General features: G+C 41.4%; 1 protein-coding gene and 1 pseudogene across 4 annotated transcripts in view; both read right to left on the reverse strand.

Annotated features, from left to right (window-relative positions):
• LOC137092972 (caskin-2) overlaps positions 1-17,941 on the reverse strand; it is a 95,243-nt gene that overhangs the window by 8,596 nt on the left and 68,706 nt on the right. For 2 of the 4 annotated variants that reach the window (XM_067457574.1, XM_067457565.1), the window contains exons 8-14: positions 16,874-16,982; positions 11,655-11,763; positions 8,737-8,831; positions 7,495-7,612; positions 5,474-5,659; positions 1,495-1,572; positions 927-1,066 (exon numbers count right to left, since the gene is read on the reverse strand). In XM_067457574.1, the coding sequence (XP_067313675.1) occupies positions 927-1,066; positions 1,495-1,572; positions 5,474-5,659; positions 7,495-7,612; positions 8,737-8,831; positions 11,655-11,763; positions 16,874-16,982 (835 nt within the window). The remainder of the gene's footprint in view (positions 1-926; positions 1,067-1,494; positions 1,573-5,473; positions 5,660-7,494; positions 7,613-8,736; positions 8,832-11,654; positions 11,764-16,873; positions 16,983-17,941) is intronic. The other 2 variants (XM_067457585.1, XM_067457593.1) reach the window with 2 other exon arrangements.
• On the reverse strand, positions 4,373-4,489 carry LOC137056894 (5S ribosomal RNA; annotated as a pseudogene).

Here is a 17,941-nt window from a genome sequence, read left to right on the forward strand (position 1 = left end):
CAAAAACAAACAAAAATAACTACTTTATTCAACAATTTCTTCTTGTATGTGCCAGTATCCTACGCTGTTGACGTAGTAAATACAGTACAGCTCTTCCGGGTTCTACGTCAGAACGCCGGCTCGCCATTGGCCGACGCTGTGATACTGACACAGGAGCTGGCAAATAATTACAACTTGTTGTTTTTTTTTGCGCACAAAAAGTATTATGGTATCATCATAAAATTAAAGTTGAACCAATGTAGTCACATGGACTGTTTTTTAATGATGTCTTTCCTACCTTTCTGTGCCTTAAAAGTGGTAAATGCGTTGTAGTCTATGGGGGTCAGAAATCTCTCAGATTTCATCAAAATATCTCAGTTTTTGTTCCGAAGATGAACGAAGGTCTTACAGGTTTGGAACAACATAAGGTCAAAAGAAATTAAAGATAGAAAATTAATTCTGTCAACCCTTCAACATAAAATAATGTTAAGTGTTCCTATAATATTTCACCACTGAATTTCCCTGACCTTTTCAATCATTTGTGCTTCCTGGATTCCAGGTTTGAAAGTACAAGGAAGTACAAGGTTGGTCACCGGTTAATTTGTGTTTTTAAATGGGCATGCGATGGCTGGCTTCATGTTAATGTTGTTCGAAATGTTACAAAATGGGAATTTAACTAAATGCATTTTTGAATCTGTGATGTGCCAACTTGGAATTAATGTATTTCAGCATAGTTATGTGAACAAAGAAAAAGAAAACACTGATTATTTACAATGGAACAAAACATTTTACCTGCTAAAATAGTCAAATTAGCACTATTATTTGCTCTATCATTATAACTCACTACCTATAACAGCAACTGTCCTTAGAGCATGACTCAATACAACTCTTGAGGCTGTCTTCCTCTCAAAGCATCATGCCTTTGACTGAACAGAGTGGGCGGTTACCTTGCTGGGGTCAGGGTTGGTGGCCTGTTGGTGTTGTTGTGGTCCATTGGGGGCGCTGTTGCTTTCTGTGCTCTGGCCACTGCCTGCACTGCGGGTGCTGCCCACGCTGCCAGTGCTGCCCACACTATTCCTGTCCCCCGCTGTGAGAGAGCGAGAGAGAGCGAAGGAGGTGTTAGTCCAATGAGTAACTGCAATCATAACACGCCGCGAATTATGGCATCGCAGCGGCCGTCTGCGCTGCCATGCCAGTGTGCCACTCCGCAGCCGTGAGGACTCTGTACCCACTGGATTTCTACTCAAGCAGCAGGCAGGATGGGGTGGGGGTAGCAGGGCAAAGCCACAGGCATGTGGTGATGCGGTTTACACACAACCTACGTTCTGCTACAGGAGCGGGTTCACAGTACGCTAACAGGGAATTGGCATCTAGAGACAGACACACCAACTGGGTCTGTGTGCCGTCCGACAGGCCAGCCAATTAGAGGGTCTGTCTGCAGCAGGGAGGGGGTGACAGCCAGTAGGGGGCGCAGGGGAGGAGCATTTCGGTGGAGGGGAGTGAAGCGGTTCTTACCAGTGCAGGAGTTCCGCAAAACCCACACGTCCTCCATGCTGGGGCTTATGTGCTGGGACAGACTGCCGGGAGGCCCACCTAGCAGACACAAACACTTTTTGGGCCACTGGCCTCAGTCTAGTGGGGGTGGGGGTTGTGATGAGGGTGTGCATCCCAAATCAGGGGCTTCAGATGAGTGTGTGCCACTGTATAGTGTTTATATGCAAAGAGAGTGTTTGTACTATATCAGTCGTGAACAGGGTCCAAAATCTCAATAAATCGGGAACACTTACTAGCCATAAATATGACATTATGTGCAGGAAGCCATTTTAAGATTTTAATACAACATTTATTCTGCGGTAGATATTATTGAGCAACTTTCCTTTAGTGTGCCATGTGTATGTTCGTGCATACAAAGCTCATAGTCTCTTACAAAGGGATTAATTCTGTCTAACAGAGAAAACTGATCTAGGCCTGCCTAGATTGCCTCGATCGAAGTTCAGTTATTCCTTCCAAAATCGTCTAAGTCACAATGTGAAATAATAGCATAATGCTCGTACAAAGGCATACGCAAAGAAAAAAGGTGGACGCTTCAGTGATGTTTTTGCATGTCGTGGAGACGCTGTGTTTGGATGCGAAAGACAGATAGAATTAGAAATCAGTGGTTAAGACTTAATTATAACAGCTTCCTAAATTTAGAAGAGTACAACATCACCTAAACACCTAAATCTAAATCACCATCTAAATCTTACTGTCATGTCGACAAATGGAAAAGTCTGAAGCCATCTGTATTATCATGTTAAATATGGAGCCTTTTGCCCCAAATACCATTTTACATTTTCTCCGTTATTAAAAACTGTTGCTTTAATTACCTTGTACAAAACGTTGAACAAGAACTTTGTCTCAAAATATAAACATTATTTTTACTGATTTACTTGTTTGCTATTTAAATTGATAACATTTTAAAAAAAATCAAATATTAGATCAAATGAGTGCAGAATTAAGTTTGCGCTGCTGTCAGTGTTCACGATCAGACAAATTTCCACGTGCATCTTGAAAAGCGGATGTTTTGGAAAGCGCTGAGGCACGTTCAACCAAACCGCCATCTAGCAGTTTGGAGGATAATAAAATCAAAGGAGCCTTTTCCCTGTTGTACCTATAGACCGTAAAAAAATATGGACGATGCGTCTTTACTGCCTTCCACTGAAGAATAAAGCCACCAACGTCCGAATATGGTACGGACATCTTGACCTGAGTTTGTGCAGTAGTAAGCGCGGGACCGGAGTCTGTGCAGTAGAGAGCAGGAAGGAAGTAGAGCCGTAATATCAAAAGTCTGCCAAACTCTCGCAGATGCAGAACAATGCATCATGTTGGTGTGAAATAAACATGTTATGGAAATGTAGAAATTAAAGCTAAAGCTCCAATCTCCTCCCGAAAAAAGTCTGTTGGTGCCTCAGTGACAGTGACAGAAATCAACTTTGGCAAAAAAATAGTTCAAAGTGTAATTTGATTGTTCACTTTGTCTCACTTCCCATTACATTACATAGAGAGGGCGGGGTTTATGACCTATACTGGGACCAATCACGTGTGCGATCAAGCACTTTTCAGGACGTATAAGGCACGTATGGTTGTACAATATTCAGTGAGGAAAATAAGTATTTGAACACCCTGCCATTTTGCAAGTTCTCCAACTTAGAAATCATGGAGGGGTCTGCAATTGTCATCGTAGGTGCATGTCCACTGTGAGAGACATAATCTAAATTTAAAAAATTCAGAAATCACAATATATGATTTTTTAACCATTTATTTGTATGATACAGCTCCAAATAAGTATTTGAACACCTGAGAAAATCAATATTAATATTTGCTACAGTAGCCTTTGTTTGCATTTACAGAAGTCAAAAGGTTCCTGTAGTTTTTCACCAGGTTTGTACACACTGCAGGAGGGATTTTGCCCAACTCCACCACACAGATCTTCTCTAGATTAGTCTCTGGCCTGTCGCTGAGAAACACGGAGTTTGAGCTTCCTCCAAAGATTCTCTATTGGGTTAAGGTCTGGAGACTGGCTCGGCCACGCCAGAACCTCGATATGCTTCTTACAGAGCCACTCCTTTGTTATCCTGGCTTCGTGCTTCGGGTCATTGTCATGTTGGAAGACCCAGCCTCGACCCATCTTCAATGCTCTAACTGAGGGAAGGAGGTTGTTCCCCAAAATCTTTCAATACATGGCCCCGGTCATCCTCTCCTTAATACAGTGTAGTCGCCCTGTACCATGTGCAGAAAAACACCCCCAAAGCATGATGCTACCACCCCCATGCTTCACAGTAGGGATGGTGTTCTTGGGATGGTACTCATCATTCTTCTTCCTCCAAACACGTTAGGGGAAATATGACCAAACAGTTATATTTTGGTCTCATAATAATAACAATAATAATAATAATAATAATAATAATAATAATAATAATAATAATAATAATAATAATTTGTTACATTTATATAGTGCTTTTCTAGGCACTCAAAGCGCTTTACATGGAAGGGGGAATCTCCTCAACCACCACCAATGTGCAGCATCCACCTGGATGATGTGACGGCAGCCATATTGCGCCAGAACGCTCACCACACACCAGCTTATGGTAAAGAGGAGACCGAGTGATGAAGCCAATCAGGATATGGGGATTATTAGGAGGCCATGATGGACAGGGGCCAATGGGCAAATTTTTTTTTTTTTTTTGGGGGGGGGGGGATTTTTTTATGACCACAGAGAGTCTGGACCAGTTTAACGTCTCATCCTAAAGAGACGGTGCTCTTTGTCAGTATAGTGTCCCCATCACTATACTGGGGTGTTAAGCCCCACACAGACCACAGGGTGAGCGCCACTTGCTGGCCTCACTAACACCTCTACCAGCAGCTACCTGGTTTTCCCAGTTGGTCTCCCATCCAGGTACTGACCAGGCTCAGCCCTGTTTAGCTTCAGTGGGAAACCAGTCTTGGGCTACAGGGTGATATGGCTGCTGGTCATCTGACCACATGACTTTCTTCCATGACTCCACTGGATTATCCAAATGGTCATTGGCAAACTTAAGACGGGCCTGGACATGTGCTGTTTAAGCAGGGGAACCTTCCATGCCATGCATGATTTAAAACCGTGACGTCTTAGTGTATTACCAACAGTAACCTTGGAAACGGTGGTCCCAGCTCTTTTCAGGTTATTGACCAGCTCCTCCCGTGTAGTTCTGGGCTGATTTCTCACCTTTCTTAGGATCATTGAGACCCCACGAGGTGAGATCTTGCATGGAGCCCCAGTCCGAGGGAGATTGACAGTTATGTTTAGCTTCTTCCATTTTCTAATGATTGCTCCAACAGTGGACCTTTTTTCACCAAGCTGCTTGGCAATTTCCCTGTAGCCCTTTCCAGCCTTGTGGAGGTGTACAAATTTGTCTCTAGTGTCTTTGGATAGCTCTTTGGTCTTGGCCATGTTAGTAGTTGGATTCTCACTGATTGTATGGTCTGGACAGGTGTCTTTATGCAGCTAACAACCTCTAACAGGTGCATCTAATTTAGGATAATAAATGGAGAGGAGGTGTATATTTAAAGGCAGACTAACAGGTATTTGAGGGGCAGAATTCTAGCTGATAGACAGGTGTTCAAATACTTATTTGCAGCTGTATCATACAAATAAATAGTTAAAAAATCATATATTGTGATTTCTGGATTTTTTTTTAGTCTCTCACAGTAGGCATGCACCTACGATGACAATTTCAGACCCCTCCATGATTTCCAAGTGGGAGAATTTGCAAAATAGCAGGGTGTTCAAATACCTATTTTCCTCACTGTACATATATATTGAACTTGACCAATTTCCACCACTTCCAGAGCTACTCGAAAACCCATTAAAAAGCGTATTATCGTAGTGTCTTTGAGAGGCATTTGAAACGCATCTTAATACCAGGTGGAAACAGGGCCTTGCTGAGAAAGCACCAGTTGGGTGCGGAAGTTATACCTGGGTTGGTGCTCAGACCGTTGGCATGTGGGAGGACCAGGTGTGGGTTAGTGGTGTACAGAGTGTAGGAGTCGTCGGTTTGAAGGGTCCCGCCCCCACTCAGACTCAAGCTGGGACTGAGGGCGGACCTGGAGAGCAGCTGCTGCCTCTGGGTGGGCAGAGAGGTGTGTCGTAACAGGGTGCCCCCTACAGGACAATACACACATGACAGGAGCAGAGGGTTAATGCAAGCGGATGGAGGTTAGAGATGAACACTGGCTGCGTCCGAAAGCTTAGGCAGCTGACTGATCAGGCAATGACTTTGGAGATAGCATTTGCGCATCCGGACAGACTTCTAAAGGGCAGCATAATGGTTTAATAATCAGCAAATAAACAGAGGGAGATTTGGTGACTACAAAAGCAAAGATTTAATTAGGGGCTAAGCACCAAAAGTGTTTAGGGGCCAAGCATCGAAAGTGTATAGGCACTTATTGTATCCGTTTTATTATTCTGCTTCTGCTTCCGTTTCTTCTTCTTCTTCCACTCTTGAGTTTATGGCAGCCTATAGAACCATGTGGTAATAATTTGTGGCACACAGATAGAGGTCAGTCTAAAACCCCTCTAGCGCCACCACCTGTCCTAGTTTGACTTGCGTTTGACTTAACTTTTGAACCGTAATTGTTAGAAACTAAATTATTTTCCCCTCTGATTCCATGACTTGGAATTTGCACCATATTCCATCATGAATTTTTTTCTTCCATTTTTTTGGCTGTTGCTCCAATTTTCACGAAAATTTAACCAGATCATCTTCAGACAATGCTGACAAAATTTGATTGAATTCAAGTTGATGCGTCAAACCATTCTTGAATAACACGCAAACGAATTCCGATTAAGTGCCCGCCAAAATGACCATGAGGCCATAACCTTTAGCGTATTTCGACTAAACTTGGTGTATTTTATGCCAACCATGACCTGAGACTACCTGTACAGTTTCAGAGCAGTGCCACCTAGTGGACAGGAGATATAAATATATTTTTCCTTATAACTTCTGAGCACTTTGGCAACAACAACAAAACAAAAAAAAATCACAAAACTCTTTAGTTTCCAAATTTCCATATTGGCCACCTTGGGTGTTAGCCATTTTAGAATTTGTGTAAAATGCTATATTTTACAAACGGATTTGTGTTTTGTTATGAAACTTGGTATGCTTTGGCACCATGTTTTGACAGTACTTCAGGGCATCATGACCTTGGGGTCAAAAGTTATAATGATATTTCCAAAAATGCTGATAACTTTTGATTAAATGAGTCTAGTGTAATGAAACTGGTGTTATTAGATTCCTTGGGTAATGCAGAGAACAACAGACACCAATTTTGCCATATTCAGCCGAACATCCTGTCCGCCACTTTGATTCTCTTTAAAAACCTACTTTTTTAAACTCCTCTGAGACCATTTGTCCAATTTTCCCCAAAAAGTTATGGATTTCGTCAATAGAAAACGGCATGATGCCAAAATGACTCTGAGGCGTTATCTCTGCAGTGCTTTGGCATTTTGACACCAAACTTTGCATGTGTCATTGTCACATCAGTTTGACCATACCACATAAGTTTCGTAACAGCGCCACCTATTAGTCGAAAGTGTTATAGCATTAAAACACATTACTAGGAATTGGATTTGATTTTTCAGGCATTTTGCCTAGAATCATCTTAATCATTTCATTGCAAACATTTGCAGTTGGTCTGACGCTCACAGCCATGCAGTCATGATTTGTCGTGCTTTCTTTGTGCTTAGCACCTTAATGGCTGCGTGCTGCTATATTTACTTCTTGCATTTTTCAGCTTTCGGATGCAGCCATTTATTACATGGGAAGCAGTGGGATGGAAGTTTGTAGGAGTTACATGTCCATGTTATTGATTTAGAAAGACAAACACTAATTTGTGAGGTTAATGTCAGTAATAAAATCCTTAAAATGAAAATATATAGTGACCACAGGCGGTGAAGCTCCAAAGATGACGAATCCAGATTTCAGGTTATGATTGTACCTGATCGCCGGCTGATGACCTCAACTATGGAGGGGGGGAAGTAGCCGATTCGGTCTGTTCCTCTCTGGGTGTCATGAATGTGGCCCTTCCAGCGTCCGTCCACATGCTGCTCTATCACCTGCCAATCATAACACAGCAAAACACATTGACGTCACAGTGACCTCATATGATTTTTAATAAAGCAGTTTTTCACGTCCTTGACAGCCAGTCAAAACAGAGGAGGAGGTCAGGAGTTCAGAGACAATGCGTGATCTAAAATCTTTTGAAAGTTAGATAACATGACCCCAGCCACCCACGCTAGGTAAACACACATCAAACATACAATAGCTGCAGGCCTAACAACATTACAGCAGCTCACAAAATAAATCTCCAAACCGCCCAGGATATGACCCTTAGACAGTTCTTATTTTCTGCCCACCATTTCCTGTGAAACAAAGCAGTGTGAAAATCTCTGTTGGTTTGAGTTTGAGTTCACAAATAAACAAGTGTTTTAAAAACCAAGGTGACGAACAGAAAGAGTCATTTAAAACTCGGTGGAACGAGAAAGAAAGAGAAAAATCTGACCTCCTGACAGTCATTTGGTATAGCACTTAAGACAAGAAAACAGACGTGAACTCGATTCAAACACCCACAACATCTTATTCCTAAATAACAACGATTCACCCCTTGTCTGTTAAACCTTTGAGAAGTACGATCACAGTAAACATTCAGATCTGCATTGGCACTGCTGCTGAGCCAGAGAGAGCAATGAGGTCCTTTTCAACCACACAGAATCATTATTTCTGTGTTAGAATAATTCAGATGATCACAGAAGTGCTGGGATAAAAGTGTATAGTTTGGATATAAGCACTTATGTCAACGGTAACTATCGCAATAGAGTAAATCACCTTTTGGAAGTAACATGGCGTCAAATAAAGACTGTCAATTGCATTTAGACCAGAAGGTGGCAACAAGTGACATTTAAAAATGTAGTTGTCATTGAATCATTTATTCAAGAGATTCATTTATAAACGCTCAATCATCCAGTCATGAAATAAGTGAAGTCTTTCTAAATGAGCCATTGAATCAGTCACTCAACCTGTTTTGTTTTTTTGTATAACAAATTTTACTTAATTAAATATTTTTTTAAATAGACTGCAGCAGTTAACATTTTGTCTGAACGTCTAGTAAATTAAATGTTTTTATTGTTGCTTAGTTGAGGGCTGTATAATTGGTTTAATAAAGTCATGTGAGCAGCCGTACCGTGATGACGTCACCGGCGCGTATGGTGAGGGCCGTGGGGTCGTGAAGATTCCAGAAGTCTTTCAGAGCTCTGACCTGTAGAACTCCTGTAGCTTCTGAAAACACACACACACACACATCTGTGTTAATACAAAACGCCATAAATTCACATCGTTCATAGAGTTCAGATACTGGACAATACAACATACATTACACTGCTGGATCTAATGAAACCTGTCCAGACCAAAAATCAATACCCATGTTTCATATACATCAGACAAACAGACAGACAGACATGTGTGTGTGTGTGTGTGTGTGTGTGTGTGTAGAATTGTTATATTTTATAAATGATTTATTTTAAATTGTAAAAAAAAAAAAAAAAATTACTTATAGGTACATGTATTTTCCCATCATATTTCCCATCATATATATATATATATATATATATATATATATATATATATATATATATATATATATATATATATATATACATATATATGTTGCTTCCATTAATGTTTTTGCTTGTTTTTACTTCTTTCATTATTGAGAATGTCTGTAATATGGTTAATAATCATAAGGATGCACTTAATCATAAGGGTGATTAATAATCATAAGGATGCTCATTCTTGACCAAATTTTTATTTTCAATTTTAAAATGTAGTATGGTATAAAATTATAACGGATCACTGAGCAAAGAAGCTGAGAGAGAATCCATTTGCACGCACACATTTAATTCCAAGACTCCTCGGAAAAGTACAGGGACATCAGAATCAGAAAACAAACACGATCCATACCAGAGAACAGTAAACGCAGGTCAGAACATCCAGACTTACAATTAACGACTCGCAAACCCTACATGAAAACCAAGGCCTTAAATACACAAAACAATGAGTAGATAGACTGCAGGTGTGTACAATGAAGGTAACCATAACAACTGATATGACAACAAGGAGAGACAGAAACCAAATAGGAAGAGAACATAGAAACAATGAAAGCAGAAGGCACTTCAACATAAAAGTCCATACTAAACAAAAGACTTAGAGCTGGGATCGTGACAAAAATATTATAAAATGTAAAATAATAATAATAATAATAATAATAATAATAATAATAATAATAATAATAATAATAATAATAATAATAATATAAAAATTGCATAAATGTTTTATTTACTTTTTACTTATACTTTTAGGTACATTTATATGTATTTTTTTCTTCATTTTTAAACACATTTTCTTACTATATAGTCTTACTATATACTACAAATTAAATTTTTAAAATTCAAAAGTTTAATAATATAAAACTTACAAAGAAAAAAAATCTTTATATAAGTATATAATGTATAGATTTTAATGTATATATAATATAATACATAATGTATAATTTTACCAATACTTTTAGGTACATATGTATTTTTCTTTATTTTAAAGCACATTTTCCCAAAATATATTTTTGTGTTTTGTGCTTGTTTTCACAGCTTTCATTTCTTTTTCTTTTTTTTTGTTCCTAAAATCCTAATCTAGTGAGATCCCGCCATTTGGATTTCTCAGCGTGTCATTTCTGCGATTTTTATTCCAGGGGAAGGAATGTGCTGACACAGACACACGGCAGGCTCGCTGAATCAATAATTAACACTCAGAGGTTTTGGGAAGCGCTGTGGCCCACATAGAGCAGCTCTGGTTAAAGCCGACGGGCCTGTCTCTGCGCTCATTATCATAAGAGTTGTCTGTTGCCTGAACTCAGAGGAGATGACACAAACAGAATAAGTGGCTCATATAAACATTCCCCTCAAATATGTATTTATATTCACAGGTATAAACCATAATAAATGCCGCAGATGTTAAAGAACACACTGTCACAGTTAAAATCACGACGGCTTTCTTCTCTTATGAGATGGGTTTATATAACACGACACACGTCTCCTGGAAAACTGACTTCAGATGACGACTTCGAAACTCCTGAAGTGTTTCCCATTTTGTGTGTCTTATGCATCAGACATTCAGCCAGCGGTCCGTGATGGTCACGTGTGCCAAATTGTGATACCGTGTGAAAAAAATTGTGCATTCTTAAACTGTCAACTGTGAGTGTGTAGCGCTTTTTTGATTGCCTTTTTAAATTATCACATAATTGAATTATCACATAATTCAAAAGCTTAAACACTTGGAAACAGTGCTTTAAAACTTATTAGCGGGCTCCTCCCCAAGTGGGTGGTGTCAGTTTTCTAATATTACAAAGTTTACAGCACTATTTTTATATTTTTTTATAGTTTTACATTATCACGACAGGTAGAGATCCATCTGGGTTGCGAAAGACCCAAATATGTAAGAATGATTGGTGAAACATTCATGCATTTAAGGGTTAAAAAGAGATCACCCATAGGTCCAAAGCATTCATAAATTAACTACTTAAGTTCAGAATATATATATATTTTTAGAAGTTTTGTATTTTCATGCCAATGCTCAAAAAGGGGGGTGACAGTTAACAGGTTAAAGGCCACATCTATGAATAGAATAAGTAAGAGTAATGAACAGAAGGCTAAATTCCCCCAAAATAACATCCCTGACACAAGTGTTTGAGTATGATGTAAGTGCTTGTGGGTGGGCCCTGTCTTATGTTTCATAAATCTACATTTCCCATAGACTTGTAGTATGCATCTGCACACAAACACACATCTCTTTCGTGCATTAAAAACTTCCCAGCAGGTTATATAATCCTGAGTTTAAACAGCTGCTTTCTAAATGACAGCTCAAATGTCTCCCATAACCCCTTATAAACTTAAGATGGGCCGTTCCTAAACACTCACACACACAAACTTCACACAGTCAAATGCAGTATGAGCACAAACACACTCCACATACACACTGTTAGGCACGAATACACACTACAACACACATACAGTGCAGCTGTCCTCAAATAATTGTCAGATTGCATCTCACCTCGTAAGAGCTGCTTGATGTCTTTGCTGGCGTGGCACGCGGTGAACTGGTTGACGATATCCAGAGCTGTTTGGTTGTAAGTGTTGCGGATATTCACATCGATCCCAGCCTGCCATTATAAGAAAAAAACATTAGGCCAGTTAAACGCTTTGCGTCGATAAGTAGATGAGCGTTGAGCCATGGAAAAATTGATCTATAGAAATACACAGGACAGAACATTACAGATACTGAACAGGTAAGTGCCAGGCACATCTTCAGATCAGTTTATACCATGAGAAAGTGTGCTTACACTGTGCAAACAAACATGTGGGAGCCTTAAGTTAAAGCAAAGACAACACTGTAAACCCGAACGTTCAAATTAATTAAATAGATTAAGTAGTGTATAGCCCCCCAGCTCAGTCGCCATGTGTTGGAGTTCACCCCGGTGAGCGAGAGGGTTGCTTCCCTGCGCCTTCGAGTCGGGGATAGGTTTCTCACTGTCATTTGTGCCTACGAGCCGAATGGCAGTGCAGAGTACCCGGCCCTCTTGGGGTCTCTGGGAGGGGTGCTGGAAAGTGCTCCGACTGGAGACTCCATCGTCCTACTGGGGGACTTCAACGCCCATGTGGGCAGTGACAGAGACACCTGGAGGGGCGTGATTGGGAGGAACGGCCCCCCTGATCTGAACCCAAGCGGTGTTCTGTTATTGGACTTCTGTGCTAACCATGGCTTGTCCATAACGAACACCATGTTCAAGCATAAGGGTGTCCATCAGTGCACTTGGCACCAGGACACCCTAGGCCGAAGGTCGATGATCGACTTTGTGGTCGTCTCATCTGACCTCCGGCCGTATGTCTTGGACACTCGGGTGAAGAGAGGGGCGGAGCTGTCAACCGATCACAACCTGGTGGTGAGTTGGATCCGATGGCGGGGGAGGAAGCTGGACAGACTCGGCAGACCCAAACGTACTGTGAGGGTCTGTTGGGAACGTTTGGCTGAACCCCCTGTCAGAGAGATCTTCAACTCCCACCTCCGGCAGAGCTTCGACCAGATCCCGAGGGAGTCTGGAGATATTGAGTCAGAGTGGACCATGTTCTCCACCTCCATTGTCGACGCGGCCGCTCGGAGCTGTGGCCATAAGGTCTCCGGTGCCTGTCGAGGCGGTAATCCCCGAACCCGGTGGTGGACACCGGAAGTAAGGAATGCCGTCAAGCTGAAGAAGGAGTCCTATCAGGCCTGGCTGGCTTGTGGGGCTCCTGAGGCAGCGGACAGGTACGGTTCAAACGGTTTCCAACGGTTGTGGAGGCAAAAACTCGGGCCTGGGAGGAGTTCGGTGAGGCCATGGAGAAGCCTCGAAGAGATTCTGGCAAACCGTTCGACGCCTCAGGAGAGGGAAGCAGTGCCCTACCAACACTGTCTACAGTGGAAATGGGCAGCTGCTGACCTCAACTGGGGATATTGTTGAACGGTGGAAGGAATACTTTGAGGATCTCCTCAATCCCACCGACACGTCTTCCTTTGAGGAAGCAGAGGCTGAGGGCTCGGAGGGGGACTCGTCCATCACCCGGGCTGAAGTCATCGAGGTAGTTAATAAGCTCCTCGGTGGCAAGGCGCCGGGGGTGGATGAGATTCGCCCTGAGTACCTTAAGTCTCTGGATGTTGTGGGGCTGTCTTGGCTGACGCGCCTCTGCAGCATCGCGTGGCGGTTGGGGACAGTGCCTATGGACTGGCAGACCGGGGTGGTGGTCCCTCTTTTCAAGAAGGGGGACCGGAGAGTGTGTTCCAACTACAGGGGGATCACACTCCTCAGCCTCACTGGGAAAGTCTATGCCAAGGTACTGGAGAGGAGAATTCGGCCGATAGTGGAACCTCGGATTCAGGAGGAGCAGTGTGGTTTTTGTCCCGGTCGTGGAACGCTGGACCAGCTCTATATCCTTCACAGGGTGCTGGAGGGTTCATGGGAGTTTGCCCAACCGGTCCACATGTGCTTTGTGGATTTGGAGAAGGCATTCGACTGTGTTCCCCGTAGCACCCTGTGGGGGGTGCTCTGGGAGTATGGGGTCCGGGGCCCCTTGCTTAGGGCAGTACGGTCCCTTTACAACCAGAGCAGGAGCTTGGTTCGCATTGCCGGCAGTAGGTCAAATTTGTTCCCGGTGCATGTTGGTCTCCGGCAGGGCTGCCCTTTGTCACCGGTTCTGTTCATAATTTCATCGCTGCTCTTTGCAGATGATGTTGTCGTGTTGGCAACCTCAGACCGGGACCTTCAACATGCACTGGGACGGTTTGCAGCCGAGTGTGAAGCGGCGGGGATGAGAATCAGCACCTCCAAGTCCGAGGCCATGGTTCTCAGTCGGAAAAGGGTAGCTTGCTCACTTCAGGTTGGTGGAGAGTTCTTGCCTCAAGTGGAGGAGTTTAAGTATCTTGGGGTCTTGTTCACGAGTGAGGGAAGGATGGAACGGGAGATTGACAGACGGATCGGTGCATCATCTGCAGTAATGCGGGCGATGTACCGGTCTGTTGTGGTGAAGAAGGAGCTGAGCCATAAGGCAAAGCTCTCGATTTACCGGTCAATCTACGTTCCTACTCTCACCTATGGTCATGAGCTGTGGGTCATGACCGAAAGGACAAGATCCCGGATACAGGCGGCTGAAATGAGCTTTCTCCGCAGGGTGGCTGGGCGCTCCCTTAGAGATAGGGTGAGAAGCTCGGTCACTCGGGAGGAGCTCAGAGTAGAGCCGTTGCTCCTTCACATCGAGAGGAGCCAGCTGAGGTGGCTCGGGCATCTATTTCGGATGCCTCCTGGACGCCTTCCCAGGGAGGTGTTCCGGGCACATCCCACCGGGAGGAGGCCCCGGGGAAGACCCAGGACACGCTGGAGGGATTATGTCTCCAGGCTGGCCTGGGAACGCCTCGGGGTACTCCCGGAGGAGCTGGAGGAAGTGGCCAGAGAGAAGGAAGTCTGGGCGTCTCTGCTTAGACTGTTGCCCCCGCGACCCGGCCCCGGATAAGCGGAAGATGATGGATGGATGGAAGTAGTGTATACTCAAAGTTTTAGAAAAAGTTCAACTAACTTAATTATTTCAAGTTGATGTAGCATCGTCTTCCTTTTGAGTAATGATAACTAATATTTTTTGATTAAATTGAAGTTTTTTGTGAATAAGTAAGCATAACTTAAAAACATAAATTAAATATAACTTAATATAATTATTAATTAACTTAATATAATTATTTATTAATTAAATATAACAATGTAATTACATGCTAAGAATGAAATACATAAACTTAAGTTGTATGAACTCAAAATCATAAATAATTAAAATAGCTCACTTTGGTCTTGCTAAAATGTTGTTTAAATGTAGTACATTAACCTGACTTCTATGAAAGAGTCAACAAAAGGAATTGCAATTCTGACGAGCCATGTTCAGTAAGAACTTTTGGATTTTAAATAAAAAATAATAAATAAATGAAAAACTGTAAACCCGAATAAGTTACCATAACTCAGAAAATGTGATTGTGATGTGATTGGCCATTCAAGATGTTCTGTCTGGCAACAAGAGAACTAATTCACTGATTGGAGGACATTTACAAAAGGCGGTCATTTTCGCCTCATCTGTTGGTGATTCAAATTAAGATGGAGACTTTTTGTGTGCAATCTTAAATTCGGTAAGTAAAAATGTGTAAGTTACTAAAACCTAACAATAATATGTGAACCAACTTTTGTTGAACCAACTAACTAACCAGATTGACTTCATTTCTGTTTTAATGAAAATAATAGTTTTGTTGGAAGTCACCATGATGGAGATAAGTGTTTGCTTTAGTTGGGCTCTTGACTCTTGACTGTGTAATATTGGCAGTTCTCTAGCTGCTTTATGTTTGTGAGACACATCTGCCGCAATGCATGTTGGGACCCATGCGGAAGTTTTGATTGGTTTCCAGTTACAGGATTGGAATACAGTTTTGGTAACATAAAATGGTGTGGTTGTGTACTTAATTTTTAAAGTTCTGTGAAAACTCAAAACTTTGTTATAATAACTGAAAATAATTGAGTTACCTTAACTGAAAATTTGTTCAAACTTCAGTTTAAAAGTCATAAACTGTAAATATTTGAGTTGAGCAAAATGAGGACTTTAACTGTTATCAAAAGGTACAAGTAGCAGGTAATCCAACCTTTTAAGTTCTGGAAAATTGTGACTTGTTAATCAACTTTGTTCTGGAGTTCTGGTAACCTTATCCGGTTTACAGTGAACAACTAACTGGCATATGGAAGATGATTCATTAGCATTAGCAAAATACTTGGAGAAATCAATATTTTATGTAATTATGTCAAATAAAATGAAAAAGTGGACACATACATCTGTTATACTTTTTTATATGCGTAATGTTGCTGTTTGAGCATGAAAAAGGTCCCTCCAGCAGTTGTTGTTCTCTATATCAGTGACGCTGTTTCTGAACTCCCTGAAACACCTCCACTGTAGTCTTCAGTTTTCTTCCAGGAATAAACAAATCACAATATTCCTTGTGTTGAGGTTATAGTAAAGAGACATGACATTTGCCAAACACGGCTGAAGTGGCTGACCAATCACAAGACACTGATCTATCAACCAATCAGAGCACATAGTGCTTTTCAGAAGGAGGGGCTTTATAGAGACAGGAACTAAACAGGACATTACTGACAGACTGGGAAAAGAGGTGCTGCAACAATGGAAAATATGAAAATACATTTTTTATTATCATTATTGTGGAACCCGTAATAAATGTTTAAGGATTATTTATTGAATAAAAACGTTTAAATGAACAGCATTTATAATTTTGTGTAACATTATAAATGTCGGAAAAAAATGTTTTGACCACAAACTTTATATTTGCAATATAAATATTACATTTGAATATACAGTAATTATAAACCTTAAATATAAATGTACATTTTAAACTCACCTGTAAATATTACAGTATTACAGTTAACTAATATGTGATGTACTTCCAGTTACAGGTGAAACTAAAAGTTATGGTGGGTCTTGATTTATTTTCCTTTTGTGTTTCTTGCTCTAAAAGCAATATTCTCAGTAAGAAGCAAAAGAGTGGGGTTACTAAGAAATGTTCAGAAATGTATAAAAAAAAGTTACTTTTGGGGGAATATGCCACAGTGATTAAAAAAGGGATATAAAAAAATGTCAGAAAGGTTGTCAATCCTTGCAGTAGAGGCATTTCTACAAAACAAAACAAAAAGAGGATCAACTTACGTCCAGGAGTAGCCGCACTACCTCTGTCTTCCCATAGAGGGCAGCCTCATGGAGCGCTGTGCCAGCTTTAGTGGTTCTGTTGATGTCAATACCTGCTTTCAGAAGAAGCCTGAAGACAGAGATATGGAAACTGAGTGAATGGACTGGTGGTAGTACTCTATAACTACTCCAAAGAGAGGGGACGACATACTCTTTAGCACTCTGTGTTATATTTACATACTAAAGGGCCTATAATACACACAGACTTGTGGAATTTACACACAAACACACACACACACAGACACACACACACGGCAGAGACAGAGACGCTCATCTGTCGGAATGCTGGATGGAATTTCATTGCTGCAATGCCAGGCATGGGGGATCCGTTAGCGTGACAGCCGTAGAAAATGTGCGCACACATACACACACACACACACACACACACACACACACACACACACACACACACACACACACACACACACACACACACACACACACACACACATGTCGGTCTATGTGGTTTACAGGGACTCTCCATAGGCGTAATGGTTTTTATACTGTACAAACCGTATTTTCTATCCCCTTACACTGCCCCTGCCCCTAAACCTACCCATCACAGGAAACATTCTGCATTTTTACTTTCTCAAAAAAACATAATCTAGTATGTTTTTAAGGCCATTTGAATTATGAGGACATTTGATATGTCCTCATTATCCACATTTATAGTGTAATACCAGTGTAATACCCATGTAGTTATACAAATTTGTGTCCTCATAAACCACATAAACAGGCTCACACACACACACACACACACACACACACACACACACGCACACGCACACGCACACACAGAGAGACAGATATGTCATGACCATGCAAAGTAAAAATGAACCACACTGCACAAATGTCACCGTGTGAATTTCACAAAATCTGTCAAAATTAGATCCTATTTAACTTTTTGACATTGTGGTATTATTTTCATGCAAATTAAACACATATTCCTTTCCAAATTGTCATTGCTGTAATATATTAAGATGCTTTTTTTTATCCTCACAGTCTTATTACTTTGACACAAAATATTTA

This window comes from Pseudorasbora parva, chromosome 2 (assembly GCF_024679245.1).
Source record: "Pseudorasbora parva isolate DD20220531a chromosome 2, ASM2467924v1, whole genome shotgun sequence".
Classification (NCBI taxonomy): Eukaryota; Metazoa; Chordata; class Actinopteri; order Cypriniformes; family Gobionidae; genus Pseudorasbora; species Pseudorasbora parva.